Below are 16888 nucleotides of genomic sequence, written 5' to 3' on the forward strand. Positions count from 1 at the left end.
TTGTTGGGTTTTTCTCTGTATCTATGAAGCGCCTTGAGGCGACTTTTGTTGTGATTTGGCGCTATATAAATAAAATTGAATTGAACTGCAGAGCAGTAGGTAAGGATGATTTACATTATTAATCAATGCAAAAACTTTCCTAATTTACTAAAAACGGTGTGGTCTCAGAATCTCATCTCTGCTTTTCGTGGATGATGTGGTTCTGTTGGCTTCATCGGGTGACTGTTCTTGTTTATCCATTATTATTGTTGCCACATGTTAAGCTGCAGCTACAGGATACACACTGCTAGTACCATGCTGTGACAGCGCTGCAACAGTGTGTGACATTCAAACCAGATAAACCTGCGACACACCTCCACCTCGCTTCATTTTGTCCACATTTCCTCTCAAAACTTCTTATTTCATCTTGAATACATCAGACATTTTTAAAGATGAAATATTCATGCTGCAATTCATTTCCCGGGTTGTCAATCAATCCAGTCCTTTTCAGCCACTTCAAATATCTCTACACGACTGTGGCATTTTATACTTGTTGCAATTTCTGCTGCCCTTTTGGCTAGAAAGAAAGGTGTTAAGATTGTTCTTTCTGGCTCAAAATAACTTTATAGCATTCATGTTTGAGACATGTTTGACAGATTATAAATTATTTGCAGATTACAGATGACAGATTATTTAGGCAATTATTTAACAATTCAGAAGCTTTAATAGAAAATTTCGGGTTGTTGTGTTTTTTTGAAATTACATTGTGTGTTCAAATGTGGAAGACGGTGATGAATGACAATACTGTGCTGCAGCGTTATGTAGCAGAGAAATTACACAAAGAAGCACAGCACAGTCTGCCTGTACCACCAAGGTAATGTTATCACACCTGGAAATGCTGTAACTCAAATCAGTCAAAGCCCCTGCATTCATTACCGGGGGTGGTAACAGCTGATTCGTGATTACTTTTATTACCCAAAGCTTTACTCGTAAGACTAGCTTTAGCTTGCAACTAACGTGTGACAAAAGTGTCGCTAACTAGCTTACTGAGCCTGGTTAGGCAGTTAGCTCAGAAGAAGCAACTTGTTTGTGGATGTGGACGGATATAATGAAACGGTGCGTTGAATTAACACATCTTGGGAGAGAGAAAAAAAAACTCACCCAGCTTTCAGCAGTGTTGGTTAGCTTCTGTTTCTTGTTCGAGTTGCCGAGAGTCTCCATGCCTGGCAGCAGTCAGCAGCTAATTCAAACGGTACCTATTTAGAAAAACAACCCAAAAAAAAAGCAAATACAACACCTAACCCGGTTTATTTACTTGTAGAGGTATCTGTTCGTGGGTCAGGTGCGTCTAGCGGATGGAGGAGACCGGAGCTGAGCAGCCTATCTAGCACAACAACCGGGAAGAGGTATTTTTCCAAGCTGCCACGTCACCATCGAAGAAGTGACGCGTTTCCTCCGTCTTTGGTTGGTTCCAGAAAAACTGACCTGGTGTCAGTTCTGCTTCGTCATCGTCTCCTTTCGCGCAATAGCTGACTCGGAGACGTAACTGATCCGCAACCTGCAAGTGTGAAAATACATTTAAAAAAAACAATGTAAAAATAAATAAATAAAAGTAAATAGATGTTTTCGAGGAGTCATTTCAAATATTTATGTTTAAAAAAATAAAATAAAATCTGTAGGTTATTATTACCAACCTGGTCATGTGTGTAATTATACAAATAACAGCGCTGGCAACTGGAAAAAAAAAGAGGGGTTTGTAATTAAAAAGGTAAACTTAATAAAAATAGAACAGCTATTTGCAGTTGCAATCAGCTACAGGGTGGTGCGTACGCTGATTACAGGACTGCTGGTGTGATTTGAAGGGGATGCTGGGCAGGAAGCTGCTTACTGAGGCTGAATCAGTGTGAGAAATACGCGCAGCATCAGGGAGGAGCGCTCCCTCAAAAGCGAGCGGCTCTGTGGCGTAATGTAACAGACCAGACCGAGAGGAGCGGCGAGCAGACAGCAACGGGGATTTAAGGAACTGCAACTCCGGGAAGAGGCCCGAGCAAGGCAGGTATGATGCTATGAACTGTGCAACATGTGAATCTAAATACAGAGAGATCGCATTCTCATCGTTAGCCTATATGCTGGCTTAGATGTGTTTAAAAGGCTACAGTAATTGTGATGTTAACAAGCTATGTGGTGTTGGAATAAATGAATATTGCTTTAGTGATGACATTTAACTTTTCCCCTTTTTCTTGTTTACAGCTTTAGAAATGTACTGTAGGTATGACTCCTAGTAAACGTACGTGGACTGTCTCTGATGTTGTATATAATATAGGTTTCATTTATTTCCATATATTAATGCAAAAAGTTATTTTCCGTAGATCGTTTTGCATGAGCTGGAAGGCTCCGCTTTTATATGACGATGAAACATCAGGTGACATAGGCTGCAGTGAAAAACCCAAGTCCACACAATGCAAATTAGGCGGCCTATTTTTGAAGTATACAAAGTAGTTTTGGCCTCCTTGCACCCTTGGCCTTGCTTTAATTCTATTTTTAATAATTCACTTCTCTGTTCCAAGTTGCATTAGCTTTGACTTGAAACGACAAGGCTTAATTATAGGACGTGTAATGACCTGTTGCCCCACCCAGTAGCCTTGTGTTTTAACCTAGTGTTTCAAACTGTGTGTGGGGCCACTGTGCTACACTCCAAAAGTAAACTTCAAAAACCAGCTGTGCCGCACACATCACATGTGACAGACTGCCACCCTCTTATATATATGGGAAGCTTGGGAGACACCCAGTCCCAAACCTGACATTACTGCCAGAATCCACCCCAAATGTGGTCAGGCAAGCCAGAAAAGTACTCTGAGGCTATTTTTACATGTGCTCTGTGGAATAGGATGTGTTATACCAGAAGTAAAACAACAATGAGTTGTTCTGTTAGTAAGAAATTAATACTTACGTGTCTCGGTGAGCAAACTGAGATGTTAAACTAGTGCTGTTTAGTAGTCGTGAGATCTATTACAGGACAGAAATGTTTCAAACATTTGCTCTGTGATTAACATTATTGGGATACCATGTTTACTAGGAGTCAGGGAGAGAGATACAGCATAGTATCACAATATTTATCTTATTGGATAAAGTAAATACTGTCAAAGCTTAGCTTTAAGGACGTTATTTGCAGTTGACAAAAGGTGATAAATCGCAATATAGGTTATTGCTATGCTCCGCATATTGCAAAATTTAAAAACAAATGGCACATGAGTGAAGTATTGTAAATATTAAATACTGTAGCGTCGGGTCTCTGATGATTCGCACATGTAATGTTCACTGGTTACAAAGGAAGACACAAAAATAGCAAAGTTAATTAAACTACTGCCAGCATATGATCAAAGTGCATTGTCTCCAGCTCATTACACACACACACACACACACACACACACACACACACACACACACACACACACACACACACATATATATATATATATATATATATATAGGTAGATAGATAGATATGTACATGTTGTTAATAACTAATAGTTTACAATAACGTCGTTTATTCTAAAGAGGCTTTCTTACATTTTTACAAACTTTCATTTTCCCTTCATTTTGATTGTGTTTCTCTTACTTCCCAACAACAGTCATCTTAAAGTTTTTTGTACTATAAAGTAAAATCCCTACATTCCCCTGTGAGTAAGCAGTCAGCAATTGTGGGGAGGAAGAACTCCTTTTTAGCTGAAGCAAACTCAGAGAGGTGCAGCAATCTGCTGTGACAGGCTGAGGGGGAAGAGAGAAAAAAGAGGAGAAGAAATGTTCAGCACATCATTGGAAGTCCCCCAGCAGTCTTACCCTGTAAGAGCACAACTAAGGGATGGTTCAGGGTCACCTGATCCAGACTAAACTATAAACTTTGTCAAGACTTTTTTAAGGCTAGTTTAAGAAGTAGAGAGGGTGTCTATCTACCCTATCTGAACCCATTTGACATTTACTTTACTTATTCTCTCTTACTTGATGTTACACATTTCAGCAACAGAGAACTCAGTTATTTTTACTTTATTATTTTTAGTTAAATTAATTTAGCTAATAAGAGTTTATGTCACACATTTTGTTACTTCACACATTATGAATTTGTATATTGACCGTTGCAAAGCGAGTTTGTTTGGGGGCACAGGTACTTCTGAGGCTGAAGAAGCCCAGTTACCCATTAATGCATCAATACTTAGAATCAGATAAATATTAATAATTAACAATTTGGGACCATTTATCTGAAACAGCAAAGACTTGAGATATGAGAGTGAGTAAATACTTAAAGAGTATTTAAACATTAATTCAGTTTGCTCATAATATTTATCTGGTTTTATCTAGGCATGATGTTGAAGGCAGTATTTCTTTTACTTCCAGTATTGAATTTTTACTCTGAGTCTGTAGTATTTCTACTCTTTTTAAAGAGCAATGAATTATTGCTATTCCAGCTACCAGTACTAACTTATATTAATATTAATTATTGTTGCAGTGTCATTATTGTTGTTTTTGTTTCCATTATACATCAGCAAATACCTTGGGAGTTTCATCAATAAGGGAAACTGGTATAAAAATAAAAACAAATAAAATATGTAGAGTTTGCTGTAGATACCCCCGTGTGAATGATTAGCTTTTTTTCCCATCATTGCAAGCCTATCTGGACATTTCTTTTTTATCATAGATTACTACTACACACAGATTATTACAAAATCTCAACTATATGAGATACTTCTTTAACACATTTTTGTGTTTATGTCCCGAAACAGTAAAGCTAAAACTCCAGAAATGCTTTACTTCTGAACACAGAGAAGCCTAGCTGGTTTTAGTAACTTCATAACATAAAGTTAACTCCCTGGTCTCGTCCCTTCCTACAAGGCAGGGCCGCCGCTTTCCTTTATTGAAGGCTAGCTACATGATCCAGACAGAAATGATTGGACAGCAAGGCAAGCATATCATTATGACGGGCCCAACATGGAGTTGAAAGCCTGGTTCCCCTGGAGTAAAATACAGCCTTTGAGGCAACTGAGTGACTTGTCTTGAAATAGCTTGGGTGAGTACTGGCGGCCAAGTTATCCATCATGGCTTGTGACCATGTGGAATAGTTTTTTGATGCCAGGTTTCCATCACCACCCATCCCATGAGTGTTCTGGTGCTCTGGCCAGTGGGAAAATACTGTCCTTGGCACACTGGGGAGGGAAGGGGACAGGAAAACGGGTCCGCTGACACCCGTGTGCAGTGTATATAGTGCAATCGTCTAGGAAACAGAAAACCACATAAAAACATGTGTCACAGATAACAGCCCCCCTTTCATTCTATAACAAACAAACAAACAAATAACAATAACAACAGCATTTAATATGTGTTTACATTGTTGTTTATTGACACCTGAGACTGCTTTAAACTAGAATGAATGAATAGTTCCTTAGGGTTTGTGCTCAACCACACTGCCTCTAAATGATACAGTGAATCACGTCTTGCATTATACCAAACCAAAAGATACATAAAGCCTTGTCACTAACATTACGGTGGTCTTATAATGTTTGCTTTGTCGTGTTGACCTTGTCCAGAGTCTACATTTTCATTTCATTTCATTTTCATTTTTCATTTATTTATTTATTTCACACTTGGTACAACAGATCAAACAAACCAACCACACTTTCTATCAACAAAGCACTACAACCATGTGTGAAAAGGAGCAGGAAGAAGAAAATATTCTTATTAAACCCTGCCCCCTATCTACAATCCAACTTATATTACAAGTGGGCACCAAAAATCAGGGAACAAACTAATATTAACATTTCTCTCCGGTCCTAACCCAAACCAAACAACAAATTTACAATCAGAATATACCACTCCACATAGTAACAAGGAGAAAAATAAAATTAAATAAATAAAACAAAAAATTATAAAGTTGCAGGTTATTTTTAGTGCAGTGTTTAGTGAATATTACCAGACAGGCTAAAGGCTAAAGGTAGAGCTCACTTTACTTAGAAAATAAATGCAAGAAAGAGAGGACAAGGGAGGTAATGACTGATTGGGGGAAATTATAGTACTACTGTGGATAATTAACTTTACATGTAAAGTTCAATATAGTTTACCCATCCGCAGGAGCGATGATCGCGTCTCCTTGACCTCTCAGCAACTTTTAATCATCATTAGTTTGTGCAGTACAACCAGCCAAAGACAATGAAACTTATAACTTCCTTTCTGTACTTCACACATTACAATATCATGTGAAGTGTGACAGATCGTGAGCCAGATGAGTCAGTGTCTTTGACATTCTGGCTTCAATCAGACGGTGAATTCATACATCGCGTGTCGCTAATGTGACTTGGTTATTTAAAAGTGAAAAATGCCGTTAAATGATTAAAAACACATTTAATGTTAATCCAGGACAATGACCACAGACTAAACTCGGTAGTTTGCATAACTGTGATGGACTCTGGACTCTTGTATTTGTGGACGCTGCTATCTTAGGTCCTGGGTAGCAGCCGAAATATTGTGAGGGAGAAAAAGACGGAACTGAAAGAATTCCAAGCTGAAATATATGGGATCATTTTTTAAGAACCAAAGATGGTGGAAAAATGTGACTTCCAGAGGGTGAAAGTTTTTTCAAGACATGCTGTTTTATGTTCCAGTTAACCACTGAAATGACAGTAAATTTAGCTGTAAGTGAATAACTGTGTTTAAACTTTCAATTTGGATGCTTTGTTTTAATAGAGCTTACTTCTAGCAGCACTTTAATCCTTTGAATGTAAGAAAATGATGTTCTTTACTGGGACTTGCCAAATTCCACATTTATGCTAGCTTTACACCAGCTAAGGGCTGGAAAGCAGCTGTGATAGGTCAGGTAACATCTGCTTTTATAGAGCAGCATCCAGTTGGCTAAATCCACAAAGAGAAGTAAAGCTTAGAATCACCAGTAGCAGGTGAGCTGACCAAAGCCTGTCCATGAAGATCACAAATCTACTGGAGCTCATAATACAGAATTTTATGTGACTTATTTGTGCTGCACAGCAACACCAGAATTTAGGGTCCCCCCAACCTCCAACTGTTAAATCCCACTATAACCCTTTATTATAAACCATTAAAGCCTGTTAGACTTTGTGTTCTTCAGACCTCCATCAGTTACATAACACAGACTGAATCCTGTGTGGGTTAGTCAGAGGGCATTCTGCTCTAATGCTTTCTCTCCAGCAGTAATGTTTTCCTCAAAATTGATCCGAGGAAACTGATACTTTGGGTAGGCCTCCTGTATCCAGCCACGCTCTATTTCTATCCCATGTTTTATCCTACTGATAGGTTTCTAAGTAAACATAACATCATGTATGTATCCCAGATGACTTTTATTGTGATGCATTTCAGGGCTGATAGCAATAACCTCCACGTCCATTAAAGGAGCTGTTACCTTTTGGATGTCAAAGGATGAAAATGATCAGTGCTGTAGTGTACTCTCACAGTCATTAAGTGAAAATAGCCCAACAACAAACACTTCACTAACTCTTCTCCAGTTTTGCAAACAACAAGGTAATGTTTGACCATACACTGACTGGAATGACCATAGCAGTTGCTCGCTGAGAAAAAAAAAATCTACAGCAGTGTAATGGAAAGACTTTAGAAGTACTAAAAAAAAAAGGATGATTGAATGTCCAAACAGAAAACTGCCTGAGTGCTTCTGGTGAATGTCCAATAAATGGAAAGTATAACTCGCAGCATTAACTCATACAACCACATTTGGCTTTGTGTCACAAACTCCAAAATAGCTTTTCAAGATTAAAATGGACGTTTTATCCAGTGGAATCCAAGACTTTGTGTCAATAAAACATTCATGTCTTCATTGATTACTCCTAAAATAAGGAAGAGCAAAAATAAACGTAAACCCGAGTGTTTTCCAGCTCTCGTTACTTGTTTGTACTTTTCTGTCTTGTGCAAATGACAGTTGCACACGCTTTCCGAACCTAACCGCTTGTCAGTGTAATCCTTTTGTTTTCTCTCATCACAGCTATAAAGCCTCAGCCCAGAGCCACATTGTCTGTGCATGGACAGTGCAGGCACCCATGGCATCACAGGAGCTCGTGGATGCGAGAGACTCAGCCGCTGATAATACGAACCCAGGAATGGAGGGTGCCGCGGTGCCCAACAGCGGTAAAACTTGCCCCGTCCATGCAGCGGGTGGAGAGGATACAAAGAGGAGCTTTCGGAAAGGCATAGGCAGGCATAATGATTACGTGAAGATCTCCCTGCCGGAGTCCAAGGTCAATCGTCTGCCTATGGAGTGGTGGAAGACAATAATCGCTTTCTTTTATGCTGGTTTTAATTTGGTCCTGACAACAGTTGTAATCACAGTGGTCCACGAGAGGGTTCCACCCAAAGAAAGCAGCCCGCCCCTCCCTGATAAGTTCTTTGACTATGTTGACAGAGTCAAGTGGGCATTTACAGTAACAGAGATCAATGGGATGGTGCTGCTGACCATTTGGTTGATACAGCTGTTCTTCTTTAGATACAAGTAAGAACCAACAGCATTAACTGTATGTTGTTTACTTTTATTTGTTTTCTCTTTTCAATTTGTTCACGATTGCTGTGTATACTGTATGTGAAACCAACCCTTGAAACTTGTCAGTGATCTGCGCGTCTGCATGTGTGATGAACTCAGGAAGTTCATCAGATTACTGAGCCTTCTGATCAAATCAAAATCATTTTCCAGCCGTTTCAACACTGGAGTTTCCTCTTGTATGGCTGTTCATTTAGAAACCAGTCTTTGTGATTTAAAACTGAGTACAGGCTAAGTACCAGGCTATAATCATTTTAATGCAGCTGAAAAATGATGAATTTACATCATGTAGTCTTCTACATGAAATTACTTGTGGGAACTAAGACATAATTAAATTGACAGTGCAAGTAAAATCACAAGTTTTACCGTCACGGCTTAACCTCAGTTCAATTGGCTGAACAGGAGCTATCATATTTGATGCGTTGATTGATCATACGGAGTTAAATTGCCTCCAGTCATTAGCATTTTGTATACTTTGATAGATTTTTCATTTTTTATCAAAGAAGTTTACCTTTTCACAATTAATACCAGTGACTATAAAAACTGTATGTATCAGGCAGACGCCATCATTTATACCTCTGTGTCACACTCTCTTCTTGTAGGTCAATAGCATGTAGACGGTTCTTCTTCCTCATTGGCACCCTGTATTTGTACCGCTGTGTCACTATGTATATTACCACCTTGCCTGTACCTGGCATGCACATGACCTGCGCTCCGAAGGTAAGAAGCATGCAAGCATCAGAGTGTTACTCGTCATTTCTCGCCTGTGCACTCTGATGCACTCTGGGACTAGTTGTCTTGCACAGCCACTCTGGAAAAGCAGCTATAAAAAAAAAGAAGTCATTTTAGGTTTTTATTGCCTTGAGACATCAACAATACTGAGGTGCATTAGTGTCTGAACAAAAACATCTGCTCCTGGCAGTTGTTTTGTTGGATACTGCAAAAAGGTTTGCAGGTTAGACAATTTAGTAGTTGTTCTTTTCCTAAGAATTGGGAATGTTGTGGATTGAGGGTCAAAGCTGTCAGCTGTCTTTAGGAAGGGAAACATCCTGCATAATTTGAGCAGCAGGTCTAACAGAAAAATCTAATTTACATTTACATTTATTTAGGTGTGGTTGTTGGTACTTCCTGGCTTGTGTAGCCATTAAGTAACAAAAGCTCAACACTGCGATTAGCATCCGTGCTTTGGAGCTTTTACGTGTTTTGGAGTTTTTACGTGCTTCGGAGTTTTTACGTGCTTCGGAGTTTTTACGTGCTTCGGAGTTTTTACGTGTTTTGGAATTTTTACGTGTTTTGGAGTTTGTACGTGCTTTGTCTCTAGGGGCCACCGTAAATATACTTCTATTTATTCACTCCACATAAAATGTAAAAAATATATCACATAATATAAAAACCAACTTTTTACATTTCAACTTTTAACTATTTACATTTTCAGCTTTTTTTGGAGAATTTATCCAATATTTTATCTATCAGAAAATATACACTCATTGTTAACTTTGTTGGGTACACCTAGCTAGGATCAGGTTGGACCCTGTTTTGCCTTTAGAACGGGCTTAGCTCTTCGAGGCACATATTCAACTGGAAACATTTCTCACAATTTTTCATCCACATGGACTAGATAACCTCACACAGATGCTGCAGATTTGTGAATCTTGTGTCCCACCACATCCCAAAGGTACTCTGCTGGATTGAGATCTGGTGACTGTGGAGCATGGTTGAGTGTAGTGAACTCACTATCACGTTCAAGAGATCAGTTTAAACGCCAAATTCTGAACTAACTGTCTGAGAAATTTAGACTTACAGACCAGGCAAGATTTTTCCAATCTTCCGTAGTCTCAGTTTCCTGTTGTTACGAACAGGATGATCTACAGCACTACGAGAACAATGGTCTTTAGTGCAGTAGCCAATGAAGTTGTAGCGCATTCGGAGATGCTCATTTGCAGTCTTTGGTTGTAGAAGGCGGTTATTTAAGTTGCTATTAGCTAGAAGCAGTCTGGTCATTCTTCTCTGACCCCTGGCATCAACAAGGCATTTTCAAAAAAATCCTATAGATAGTTGTGTGGAAAAGTTCCAGTGGATCAGAAATTTCTAAAATACTCAGACCATGCCATTTGGTCCTATCAACCATATCATTTAATCACCTTTCTTCCCTATTCTGATGCTCAGTTTGAACTTCAGCAGGTTATCTTAATCATGTATACGTGTCTAAATGCACTGGGTTGCCTCTATTTGATTAGAAGATTAAACATGGGTGTTAATGAGGAATTTAACATGTGTACCTAACATAGTGAATGGTGAACATATATTAATACTAATAATAACGCTCTTTTTCTAGGTTCTCAAATGTGAAGATTAGCTTATTTTTCCATTTCACATTTATTCTGTAGTGAAAATAATTCCTCTGTCTCAATATTACCTCTGATCCTGTGTTTATCTCTCTCGTTGCATCATCAGCTTCACGGAGACTCCCATGCGAAAATTCAACGAGTCCTGCGGCTGATTTCAGGTGGAGGGCTTTCCATTACAAACTCCCATCTCCTGTGTGGAGACTTTCTTTACAGTGGGCACACTGTGATGCTCACGCTCACCTATTTGTTCATTAAGGAGTGTAAGTACTCAAAGTAATGCTTGTTTGCTTCCGTGTGTGGGAGAATTTATGGGATTTCTCTATGAATAATACATGAACTACATTGGACTCATTCAGCTTTTATGAAATAGAGCGCTTTCTTAGCAGGAGCTAACAGGCTACATATAACTGACAGTTGCTGATTTGTTGCTTGCTTTAGTGTTTTATTAAAAAGTTTGACCACAAAAACAATCAGTATATGTTTTATTTTAAAGCCGTGTATTTCTGGATATGTACTGTATTGGTAACTAAAAGTTGATAAAAATGTGTTTGGCCAAAAAAAAGAGGGGGGGGGGGGGAGTCAAATGTGTAGCATGTGACTTAGTTTTTACTGTTACTAAGATTTTACTTATGGAAGCAAAATAAATAAAGTCAGAATTTTAGCAGGACAATGAAGAAGCTGTTCTGAGATTAAAGTCACAAGAAAAAACTGCAACCATACTTTTCAGCACTTTGCAAGAGCAGATCAACATCATTACATTCAAAGACATTAGTGAGGAGGTGCAACAGTATACTAGATGTAAACAGTGGTATCTTGGCATTTGTCCATTGCAATTTGCTTCCTAATGAACAAAAAGCTACCATGTCATCCATCTCAGTATATTATTCTGAATAGTAATCTCTCTTCAGGCTCTGGATGTGTATGATAATATGGTGATTCCGGTATAAAGGCCCGTTATTTCATTCTACTGTAAGCAAAATATGCAACATGCTGTATCTTTGTGGTGTGATGATGTTAATTCAGCCTTGCAAAGTGAAGCAAAGATGTTCTTTGGTGGGAGGAAAACAAAAGCTTCTCCCAAGTTAATTGCTTTAAATTCACGGAATACGAGAGATCTTTTTAACCGAATACTATCCATCACCCTTGGCTCTCTAATGTTTTCCTACATTATCTTTGATAAGACTTCAGTAAATTGAAAAAACAACATTTTACAAATAAATACTGACAGCAATCTTGTCTTTCCTGCTTCCCCCGAAGACTCGCCGCGGTCCTTTTGGTGGTACCATCTCGTTTGCTGGCTCCTGAGTGCTGTGGGCGTGGTGTGCATCTTGGTGGCTCATGAGCACTACAGTGTGGATGTGGTCGTGGCATATTTTATCACCTCCCGTCTGTTCTGGTGGTACCACACCATGGCTAACTTACAGGTTTGATCAAAAGACACAGGACTCCTCAAGCATGGAGGACTGTTTTCCTAATGGCACTGGGTCCACTTTGTTGTGTGGGGGCAGTGGGGAGCTATTAGTTATTACTGCTTTTGTTTATAGGAAATGATATATATTATTATATATGCTTACAATTCCTCAAGTATTTTTAAACTGTGCCAAAAGCATCTGGGTGTAATTCTATGTCATTGCACCATTACAATGATACATTACACCCTCTAATGGACAAATTTTAAGCACTGTTGATGGAATTGATTAATATGCTTGGCACACTGACCACAATTTATTGTTGTTGTTTGGCTCAAGCATTATGCTTTCTCCCTTCAGGTCCTTCATTCATTATATATATATATATATATATATATTCTAATATATATTCTAATATATATTCTAATATAAATTTTATAATTCTTCAACAATAGTAGAGACTTGGAAAAAAAAATCTATCTGCTGATTTCTTGTTTCGAAGTTTATTCTAATATTTCTCGTTCGAACTCACACTCAACCCCCAACAATCTTAAAGACATCTATGGAAGCCTGTTTCCGCCACTAAAAAAAACCCAAAAACAAGTATCCATAACTCGATATTTCGAGTTATTTTCTTGAAATTTCAAGTTATTTTCTTGAAATTTCAAGTTATTTTCTTGAAATTTCGAGTAAGCTCTGCCAATCAGTAATCTACGTGAATGAGGTCACTTTCTTGTTACCCGGAAGCATATGGTGCCAGAGTAACACGGACTCAAACCCGGATCGCAACAAACTGGTGCTTTCGCGAGTACGTTTGCTGATAGTAACGCCATGTGATTCGGCTAATAACACAGGGTTTCATCATTTTTGAAGCCACGCTGAAAATACTCAGCAATCTGTTCATTCATGGCTGGATGTAATACTTACCTTAGCCGTAGCATTTGTACCTGAGGGCTTCAGCTTCTGGGTAACAAATGACGTCATCCACGTAGATTACTGATTGGCAGCGCTAACTGGAAATTTCAAGTTACTTTTCTCAAAATTTTGAGTTAATAACCTGAAATTTCGAGTTAAGAAGTCGAAATGTTGAGAAAATAACTCAACATTTCAAGAAAGTAACTCGAAATTTCGAGTTATGGATCCTTTTTTTTTGTGGCGGAAATGGGCTTCATAGACATCAGACAATCTTCTGTCACAGACATTTGGGTGACATAATGATATTACACTAATGTGAACTTTTTTTCGGTCTTCTCTTCAGACCCTGAAGTGCTCACCCAATAACTACCTCACCAACACCTGGTGGAACCCACTCTTTAACTTCTTGGAGAGGAACGTCCAGACCGCAGTGCCGTGTTCATACAGTTGGCCCATAGCCTGGCCTCCTTCCTGCCTGAAGAATCCCTGTAAGAAGTACTCCATGGTACAGAGCACACGAGAGGAGTAATATGACCCGGATATGGCAGCAGTGTTGCTCGATAATCCACCGAGGTGGTATTCATTCATCAAAGTCTTGCCTACTGGGCAGAAACATTGATACCAAATGTGTAGATACGAGTATGTCTAAGAAGATAATCATACCATCTCTGTTTGTTGTCACTGTGATTTATTTATAAGTTCAAGTCCTGTAAGTTGTTTTTTTTTTTCCGTAAATGATAAAGTTGATTTTGCTCCTGGTCAATTTCTTTTGATAAATGGACAGTTTTTATGATGCCTACTTGCAGTTTTGTTGCAGTATTTCATTTGGTATATGTACATTTTGTCAGGGTTTCTCTCATTGTGATATTAATGTGCTCAAGTCACAAGGTGCCTTAGTTTGTTAAATGTCTATAGGTGTACCAAAGCTGCCATTATCAGTCTAGGTATATTTGGGGGTTTTTCTCTCTATTATTATTAATTTTGTATTAATTTAAGTAGCATTGACTGTGTATCCCAGCTGTAGTCTTATCATTGTAACTTTGTATTAAAATGTACCCTTACCAAAGCATAAGAGTGTTGCTTTTATTTCACTGAACACTTCATCAGAGGAGATTGTTTAAAAACTCCAGGTTAACAGAAAATACTTCCTCTGGGCACATGGTAATTAAATCAAATCCACATTAAATACAAAAACTCTCTTGTTTTTTCAAACATGAAAAATTTGAAATTCAACTTTCTGACTGATGAAAAATTAAAAAGAAATAAAAATTTTACTGTCAGACAAAGGCTGTGAATACTTAAGTACATGTTGTGTTTTTATTTTTTACATTTTTTTTTAAAAATAAATTTGAATTACAAGAATTACTTTTTTTACTTTTCATGATGAGGTAGTGTGTGTAGAATCTTGAGGTGGAAAATGAATTGAACTCACTATGGCATATGGCTGAAATATGAGACTATCTGGAGCTACTGTACTTTCTAGATGCCTTGTATATAAGTGTTGACAGCGCAGCTCTTTGTATACATTTGATTTACTTGCCAAAAAAGTGAAAAAGTATTTTTTTTCTTTTTTTTTTTTTAAGTAAATTAAAATAAAAAATAAAGCCTCAAAATGGATAAAACCGAGAATTGTGCCACTGCCAAACCTGGAAGACAGAATTAATGGCTCTAAAGGCCAATGACTGCTGGCCGCCAATCAAAATAGGAGGAAGCACTGTCAGCCAATAGGAAGCTAGTAGCGGTACCACGTTGTTCTTGGTCTGCCACAACAACACAGGAAGAGCGTGAGCGTCTGTCTGTAAAACAAATAAATAGCAGCTTCGTGGTGTCCGAGTGCTCAGTCCTGGACATGTATTATCAACTAACAGCTTTGAGTTAATTTGAATGCTGACGTCATGATTTCGCTCTCAGGCCTGAACGACTCCTTGCTGTTAAACGCAAACGTTGCGGCTTTAATAATAATCGCTTTGGCGCTGGTTGCTCTTTATCAAAAACAGCGGAATTTAAGATATAAAAACATTCCGCCAGGTCCGAAGCCATGGCCAGTGGTCGGAAACTTCGGCGGCTTTCTCGTACCCTCTGGTATCCTCAGGAAACGGATCATAAACCCCACTGACGGTCTGGCAGAATTGGCTAAAGTTTATGGTAACATATACAGCCTTTTTGTAGGGAGTCAACTTATCGTGGTGCTCAATGGCTATGAAGCGGTCAGGGATGCCCTCTCAAACCATCCGGAGGTGTTCTCCGACAGGCCAGACATCCCTACCGTCACTATCCTGACTAAACGCAAAGGTAAGCAAGTTCTTGTATTAAATTAAGCAACTGTTATTGTAGGTTATCGGTTGAATAAGGCTATAACCGTGTAATAATAACCCATAAAAAAATCTAGTAATCGGATAAGCGTTAGAATAGAGAGGTTTCACTGCCTTTGGTTAGTGTAATAAAAGTTTTTGTTTTTTGTTTGTTTTTCTTGACAGCTGGTACAGTGTTGGAAAGCCTCACTGTCACATTCATATGTGTATGTAAACTTCTGAGCACAACTGTAATCTCTCCCCCTCAGTGTTATTACATTATGCCTAACAAAAAGTAATTACACACTGTGAGATTGAGTGCTAGTTGCTTTATTCATAAAATGATAGAATATAGCTGATCAGTTGTCTTCAAATTGAAGTTTCTCTTTAACCTTTAGGATTCACTGGAAGTATATTGCATTTACTGCAAATCTACAATTAATATGCATGAATGCACATTTGAACTTGATAAGCCTGTAACTTAAACAGGCTCTATTTACCACATTAAATTCTCCAAGCGGGATTGAGGGTCAGTCTAAACAGTAGATTTGATAGTCTCCTCCATAACTTACGAGATGTAAGTTTTTAGGTATTCTACAATTTTAAGAGTCTAGTTAAGTAGCCAAAATAACAATGACATACACGCTGACATAAGCTGTCCTTTTTTTCCTGGTATAACTGAACTTCAGGGATCGTCTTTGCACCTTACGGGTCAGTATGGCGAAAGCAGCGCAAGTTCTGCCACACCACACTCCGCAGCTTTGGTCTGGGGAAGCTAAGTCTAGAGCCTTGCATTAAGGAAGGCCTTGCTACAATCAAAACAGAGCTGCTGCGCCTGAATGAGGAGTGTGGTGGCGCTGGTGTGGACCCGAGTCCACTTATTGGCAACGCTGTGTCAAACGTCATCTGCACACTGATCCTGGGTCAGCGCTTCCACCACGAGGATCGCGAGTTCCGCACCATGCTGGACCTGATGGCGCGAGGACTGGAGATCTGCATGAACAGCCCGGCAGTCCTCATCAACGTTTTCCCGCTGCTCTACTGGTTGCCTTTTGGAGTTTTCAGAGAGTTGCGTCAGGTGGAAAGAGACATCACCGTGTTTCTTAAGAGGATTATTACAAAGCACCACGCAACACTAGATGCCGACAATCCAAGGGATCTCACAGACATGTACTTGATGGAGATGCTGGCCCAGCAAGATGCTAGAGAGGAGGACAGCAGCTTCACAGAGGATTATCTCTTTTATATCATAGGAGACCTCTTCATTGCTGGCACTGACACCACCACCAATTCGGTTTTGTGGACTCTGCTTTATATGGTCATATACCCTGATATCCAAGGTAAAAATGGCAGCAATCAGTAAAGTCCATCCTTTGCAAAGTG

The 16888-nt window shown here is 38.9% G+C and overlaps 3 protein-coding genes across 3 annotated transcripts in view; 2 read left to right on the plus strand and 1 right to left on the minus strand.

Moving 5' to 3' along the window:
* papss1 (3'-phosphoadenosine 5'-phosphosulfate synthase 1) overlaps positions 1-1427 on the minus strand; it is a 20576-nt gene extending 19149 nt beyond the window's left edge. Inside the window, exon 1 of the mRNA XM_005726860.1 lies at positions 1141-1427. Within this exon, the coding sequence (XP_005726917.1) occupies positions 1141-1200 (60 nt within the window). The 5' untranslated portion in view covers positions 1201-1427. The remainder of the gene's footprint in view (positions 1-1140) is intronic.
* A 370-nt stretch (positions 1428-1797) lies between these two features.
* Positions 1798-14275, plus strand: sgms2a (sphingomyelin synthase 2a). Its single transcript, XM_005726861.1, has 6 exons — positions 1798-2035; positions 7994-8497; positions 9145-9262; positions 10997-11150; positions 12148-12314; positions 13558-14275. The coding sequence occupies exons 2-6, from the start codon at positions 8049-8051 to the stop codon at positions 13741-13743; spliced, it is 1074 nt and encodes a 357-aa protein (XP_005726918.1). The 5' UTR covers positions 1798-2035; positions 7994-8048; the 3' UTR covers positions 13744-14275.
* Positions 14276-14967: 692 nt separating this feature from the next.
* cyp2u1 (cytochrome P450, family 2, subfamily U, polypeptide 1) overlaps positions 14968-16888 on the plus strand; it is a 3932-nt gene continuing 2011 nt past the window's right edge. The window contains exons 1-2 of the mRNA XM_005726863.1: positions 14968-15506; positions 16195-16865. Coding sequence (XP_005726920.1) covers positions 15110-15506; positions 16195-16865 — 1068 coding nt within the window. The 5' untranslated portion in view covers positions 14968-15109. The remainder of the gene's footprint in view (positions 15507-16194; positions 16866-16888) is intronic.

Source organism: Pundamilia nyererei, unplaced genomic scaffold (genome assembly GCF_000239375.1).
Source record: "Pundamilia nyererei isolate P.nyererei 1_Seehausen unplaced genomic scaffold, PunNye1.0 scaffold00022, whole genome shotgun sequence".
Lineage (NCBI taxonomy): Eukaryota > Metazoa > Chordata > Actinopteri > Cichliformes > Cichlidae > Pundamilia > Pundamilia nyererei.